Source organism: Pseudorca crassidens, chromosome 10 (assembly GCF_039906515.1).
Source record: "Pseudorca crassidens isolate mPseCra1 chromosome 10, mPseCra1.hap1, whole genome shotgun sequence".
Lineage (NCBI taxonomy): Eukaryota > Metazoa > Chordata > Mammalia > Artiodactyla > Delphinidae > Pseudorca > Pseudorca crassidens.
In genome coordinates, this window is record NC_090305.1 from 40197635 (window position 1) to 40203950 (window position 6316).

The following is a 6316-nucleotide window of genomic DNA, read 5'->3' on the forward strand; positions in this document are numbered from 1 at the left end:
TTTCTCTTCCCCCCCCTCAAAGAGCATATATTATTTACATAATAATAAGTTAAGTTACCGACGGGAAACAAAAGAAACACGCAGCGACTTTCTAAAGGGCCTGCCCACGCAATAAAAGTGACCATTTATTGATAAAGCACGCAGTGTCAGAAGCCCCCAGCGGCGGTTTCCACGTGCGTTCGTCCTCAAGGACGCCAGGGTTCGCGGTCGCCCGGAGACGCCAGTCCCTCAGGCACCGCCGAGGCCACCTCAGGCAGCGCGCGGGTCCTGACAGGGGGCGGGGCACGGCAGCCCGGAAGAGACGCCGCGCCGCACATACTCCTTCCTTTCCAGCTCCGGCCCCGGACCCAGCAGCCGTCGCGGTTAGTTCCTCGGGAGTTCGGGTTCCATCGGCCCCCATCCTGGCCTTCTCGCCGCCGTAGTCGTTGCTCCTCCCCGGGGTTGTGGCGGAGGCTGCTCGCTCCCGCTCCCCTCCCGTCCATTTTTGAGCAATGAGAGGAGCCAGGGGCACACTTCGCTGGGTAGTGGGGCCCTGGCAGGCGAAGATTGGCGTCCCGATAGTGGAAGGCGGAGGGGAGAGGAAGATGAAGCTCTTGCGTGGCGGGGAAGATCCGGGCGAGGCTAGGGAGACTGTGCTCCTCTTGCACGCTCTTTTTCGGGGCAGAACCCCGCACCCTGAGTTGCCTCTTTGCCTGGTCATGGAAGTTTAGTTTGGGAGAAGAGTGGTAGGCTGTGAAGGTTTCAGCCCTTTGGTTTGGGGTCAGCGGCCTGTCATGAATCGAGGGCTTTCCTCTGGGTCATTCCCGCGCACCTGAAGGTACCGCCGCGCCCATTCCGCATTAGGTACTGTTGCTGATGGTCCCCAAATAGTCCGAGCGTACAGGGTCTGCTTCCCGTTTTATACCTTTGTTGTGAGTGTGAAAGTCTTGCAGCGAGTATGTACCTCCATCGTTTTATTTTAACGTCCTGGCAATTTCTCACCTGAATCGTGTTTTCGAGGGTGGGGGAGGGAACTAGTCACTGTTGGACTTAAGTTAGCGGAGTTTGAATTCTTGTTTTTCATGGTGTGTTTGAGATTTCAGTCCATTGGACAGCGATTTGTGTGTGTGTGTGGTCTTTGGGGGTGATGAACTGGGTTACTGGCCCGTGGCCACACTGCTCAAAAATGCTCTTGATAATCGCTTCCTTCTTGCAGATGTTGATGCCTAAGAAGAACCGGATTGCCATTTATGAACTCCTTTTTAAGGAGGGAGTGATGGTGGCCAAGAAGGACGTCCACATGCCTAAGCACCCCGAGCTGGCAGACAAGAATGTGCCCAATCTTCATGTCATGAAGGCCATGCAGGTAGCGGGGGTGGGGGGGTGGCTGCTGGAGTGGGGTGCAGATGGAGGGATTTTCCGCTGGTGTTCAAGGCAAATTCCAAGAAGTCAGGACAGCCAGAGCTGCTTGCTGCCTTGAAGGGCTGTGAGGTAGATACACCGTGAAAATTTGTCTACTGTGAAGTTGAGCTTCCCATTTGCACTGCTTTTCTAGCCTCTAGTTATGTCTTAACCGTGGTTTTCTGTCTTACAGTCTCTCAAATCACGAGGCTACGTGAAAGAACAGTTTGCCTGGAGACATTTCTACTGGTACCTAACCAACGAGGGTATCCAGTATCTCCGGGATTACCTTCACCTGCCCCCTGAAATCGTGCCTGCCACCCTGCGCCGCAGTCGTCCTGAGACTGGCAGGCCGCGGCCCAAAGGTATAGTGCCCACATAATGCCTCTGAAGGCATTCTCTGAAGTTGCTCTTTCTGGGGAGAGAGGTGAAACAGTGGTTTTTTTGTGTGTGGGGCATGGAGGTGGTCTTAGTAATATAACATTGGAATCAGCTCTTGAGGGACTCTGACACGCAAGACCTAGGTCAAGTCCTAGAACCTTTAATGGAACTGGACTCAGGTCTTTAGGCAATCCCTAGAAATGGCATTAAACACAGGATATTAGTCTGTGGCAAGATAAATGTGATAGAGTATTACTGAAATTTTCTCCTGAAATTTTTCCAGTAGAGCGAGGTGCTTATACTCCCCAAGAAGTCCAAAGCAAAGCTGTTTACCATGTGAAATAAATGAAGAGTCGTCTAGAGTTTCTTGGCAATGGGAGCAGAAATAATCACGACAGATAGGGGAGAATGGATGTAGAGAGTGCGTGTGTGTATATTAGCAGTGTGCAAGGGGTCTGTGTGGGGAATTACCTTCTGACTCGAGGTCATTGTTGGCTTACAGTTGGCATTTTTCAGGGCTATGGTTCCTTTTCCTTAGGTTTTGAAAAAATTTGTCACTGGAACTTTGTAGAAAGAGCAGTTCGTGAGTTTGATGAGGTGAGATGCGGAGATTCCTAAAAACAGATGGTAATCAGACTGTCAGGTTCCCTGGAATGGCACTTCGTGGAGCTCAGGAATCTGCATTTTTTATGAAAGCTCCCTAGGTGGTTAGGCAGGATTACATATCTTTAGAGCAAAGGTTCTTCACTGCATCTTGGAATCTTTGGGGGCATGGGAGTGTTGCCAATGCCATTGTTTGTTCCCACACAGATTCCAGTTTGCCGTAGGTGGGGCCTGGCGTTTATTTACTTTGGCCACGTACTACAGATTCAATCTAAAAAAGTCCATTTTCAAATCATGAACTCTATAGGTAATTTTCCAGCATAACAAGGTAGAGAGAATACTAGATTAACCTTTCAGTGTTCATGAGAATGTTATCCCACAGCCTAGTGAGACGCGAGGAGGAGCTAGAGGATTCTCAGTGGCCTCTGTATTTATATATTTATATTGGAGGTGGGGCTTGCAGCTTATGGTGCCTCCTTTCCTGTTTGCACAGGAAGTTTTCCATTTCAGAGATGGGTCAGGTTCAAAATTTCGGCTATTCAAATGTTTGTAGAAATGGCTGGATTTCTTAATTTGCCAAGGAATTGGAAAATGTGTGTTTTTGCTGAGAAATACAGAAGAAAGCAAACTTTTTGCAGGTGTACGACATTTTAATTAAGATGTGCGTTTTCCTAGGTCTTAGAGGAGCCAAAACATCAGCGATGGCAGGTTTCTACCTGACTGTTATGGGTGTAGGAGTTCCTGTCCCCATTAACCCATCATAACTAAGTGTTGCCCAGTGAGAATGGAGAGCAGTTCGTTCTTTTGGCCTGAAGGGAACAGAGTTCCCACGTTGCCCTGTGTTCATACTGTGGTTTAATTTGTGTAGGTCTGGAAGGAGAGCGACCTGCAAGACTCACAAGAGGGGAAGCCGACAGAGACACCTACAGACGAAGCGCTGTGCCCTGTGAGTAGCATCATCTGTATCTGGGTATTGAGGTAGAATCTTGGGATTCTACTCTGGCTGGGGCTCGGCCCTTGTAGATGCCAAGGTAACCAGTAAAGATCCTTCGTTTCATCTCAGATCATCTCCAGCTGGAGTCCTTTGTACTTCTTGTCTTATGCAGGGATGGGGATTAGAAGGAAAGCCCTTTGAGCTGGGGACACTGAAGACTTTAGTTGAAGACCTTTAGAGCAAAACTGAAGACTTTTAGGAAAGCAACATGCTTTCTTTGTTTTGTAGTTGTGCTTGAGGGCAGGGCCCACTCACATCACCTTTGTTGCTTTTTTATTGCAAAAATAGTGCAAAATCTTATTTTTAAATAGCACATGTTTGCACTGATGGGAACAACAGACGTCTGTTCATTCAACAGATATATACTGAGTGCCTGTGGTATGCCAGACACAATTCTAGGAACTGGGGGGTTGGTAGTGTACATGAGAGACAAAAGGCCCTTCTCTTGTTGAACTTGCATTTTAGTAGTAGGGGGTGGATAAACAAAAATAAGTATATATCATGTCCATCGTGGGTGCTATGGGGGCAGGGGGTGTGCAGCTTCCAATTGGATTTTTAGGGAAGGTTCTGTCGAAGTGAGATTGAAGCAAACATTTGCAGGAGGTGAGGCTACCTGGAGGAAGAGCATTACAGGCAAAGGTCCTATGGGGAAGGCACCTGACTTGTCTAAACAGAAGATAGTGGGAGAGTCAGATAAGGATGTAGGTCTCATAGTTCTGTGGGCCATGGTATGACTTGGGATTTTACTCTGGAATAAGGTGGGGAGCCATTCAATTTGTTTTAAAGAGACTCTGTCCTTGCTGCAGAAGCAGTTAATTGTGACATAAAAGAAAGGTGTAAAGGGAATTTTTACTAACTTCTACTGCTCTTGCCTCCTACTTGTGGTGCTTGATTCTTCAGGTGTGAGAAGTGAGCGATTAACCTAAATAGCTTATAGGATAGTAGTAAGAAAGATTTCCTCCAGCAAACAGGCTCTCAGTTCAGAGAAAGTTCGTCATCGCTTTTATTAGAAGTCAAACCACACAAGGAGTCAGCCAGAGGATGTGACAGTTGGTCCCCAAGTTGAGGGTGGGGGAGTGAGCATTTCAGGGAGAGATCGGCATGGACAAAGGTACAGAGTTGGGGAGGATACTGTGGCTCTGGTCAAAGGGCCAGGAGGTGAGCAGACAGGAGCCTGTGGTGGGTGTGGTCAGAAATGGGCCAAAGGTGGGCTCCGATTTGAATAAGATTTACTGAAACCGCACTGACTATTAGCCCTGCCCCTCAAATGTGACTTGTAAAATTTCCTAGTGGTCACATTTAAAGCAAATAGAAATGGTTTATGTGGATATTAATTTTTTTTAATCCCAGGGTATTTTGAAATGTTATTTTAATATGTAACCTGTATAAACATTAATGAGATATTTTGCATTCTCTTAAGTCTTGAAATCTGATGGGTAGTTTGCATACATCTCAATTTGGGCTAGTGGCTGACATATAGGACGGAGCAGCACTAGATCTTTCATCTTGTTTGCCACTTTCCCTTGGTCATAATAAAGTTGCTTTTTGCTTCTGTGGGCCCTTCACCTCTTAGTTCCCCCTTCATTGAGCTCCCTCTGAGCTAGGTGCTGGTCTGAAGCATGGAAGTAACTCAGTGATGGGAAGTGCCGTATAGGAAGTGCACATAATCCAGACTTCATGGTCAAGGCAGCCTTCCTGGAGGAGGCAATAGTTTGGGCTGTGAGTTTTGTAAGGTGACTTAAGGAAGGCTGCCCCAGGAGAGGGATGGGGCAGAGGTGGCTCAGAAGATGTCTCCCCACTGCAGGTTGTAATTTACTTGTACTTCATGGTACCTTTGCTGACATGGCTTTTCTTACAAGGTTGGGTTGGGTGACTTGTCCTTGTTCTGTAAGTGGATCAGATCATATGATGAATCTAAATCGGTGTTTCTCATTCCAGCTGGTGCCGACAAGAAAGCCGAGGCCGGGGCTGGGTCAGCAACCGAATTCCAGTTTGTAAGTATCCCCTTTTTGCTTTTCATAAGCAGTCACTATTCTGGTCTCAGCCCTTTGGATCTGCATATTCAGAGATGCAGTATAGTGTGGTGGGTCCCACCCCTCTTCCCAAGCACATATTCCAGATAGGTTTTTATATTAAGGCACAGTATGCAAACATCTGTAAATATATAAATTACTGAAACACGTCTCACAGATCAATACTACATGAGGCATAGTGGTATTTTCTAGTTCATTAATGGCCATCATAGGCTCCCTGGATTAGTTTCGTGAAACTAATTAGTTTCAGGGTTGAAACCTGAACACTGGGGATTGAGCAGGCTCTAGACTCCAGATGGTGTGATCTTCGGCAGGTGCCCCTCTGTGCCTGTTACCTCATCTATAAAGTAGTAGCTATCTCAAGATAGTTGTGAGACTAGTTAATCCAAGTAAAGGATTAACCCCGGGGATGGTGTATCACTGTTGGGACAGCAGCTGTCCTGGGCAGCAGGAAATGGGCCTAGGAGGTGAATGTGGCCCCAGAGCCTGTAAGAGGCAGGGCTGGGTTCTCTGAGCCCTTACATATGGGGACCTCTCCAGTGATGATGAGGCCTGCTGCCCGGCATACCACTTAATGCTGATGTCATGTGCTTTCTCTTGCAGAGAGGCGGATTTGGTCGTGGACGTGGTCAGCCACCTCAGTAAAGTTTGGAAGAGATTGTTTTGTGTTGAATAAAGTGTAGCCAGAAAAAATTAATCTTGTGTGCCCTGTTTTGTGCGTTATGTAGCCTGAACAGGACTGGTTTAAGGATCAGAGTGTTAAGTGGGGTAAGAGCGGATTGGTTTTGGGTGTTGTCTTTATCCAGGGTGACATCACTTGTTGCTGTTAGAGCTGCAGTACTTGGCTTTGACCTGGGCCCTCTTTGCTCCAGCATAAGCCTCCCTGTGGGGTCCTGTCCAGTGTGGTTAACCGTTCTGGGAGGTG

The 6316-nt window shown here is 47.6% G+C and overlaps 1 protein-coding gene across 1 annotated transcript; it reads left to right on the forward strand.

Moving 5' to 3' along the window:
* The first annotated feature begins 208 nt into the window (after positions 1-208).
* RPS10 (ribosomal protein S10) lies at positions 209-6088 on the forward strand. Its single transcript, XM_067753277.1, has 6 exons — positions 209-362; positions 1196-1345; positions 1574-1745; positions 3233-3310; positions 5297-5352; positions 5995-6088. The coding sequence occupies exons 2-6, from the start codon at positions 1196-1198 to the stop codon at positions 6034-6036; spliced, it is 498 nt and encodes a 165-aa protein (XP_067609378.1). The 5' UTR covers positions 209-362; the 3' UTR covers positions 6037-6088.
* Positions 6089-6316: the final 228 nt, after the last annotated feature.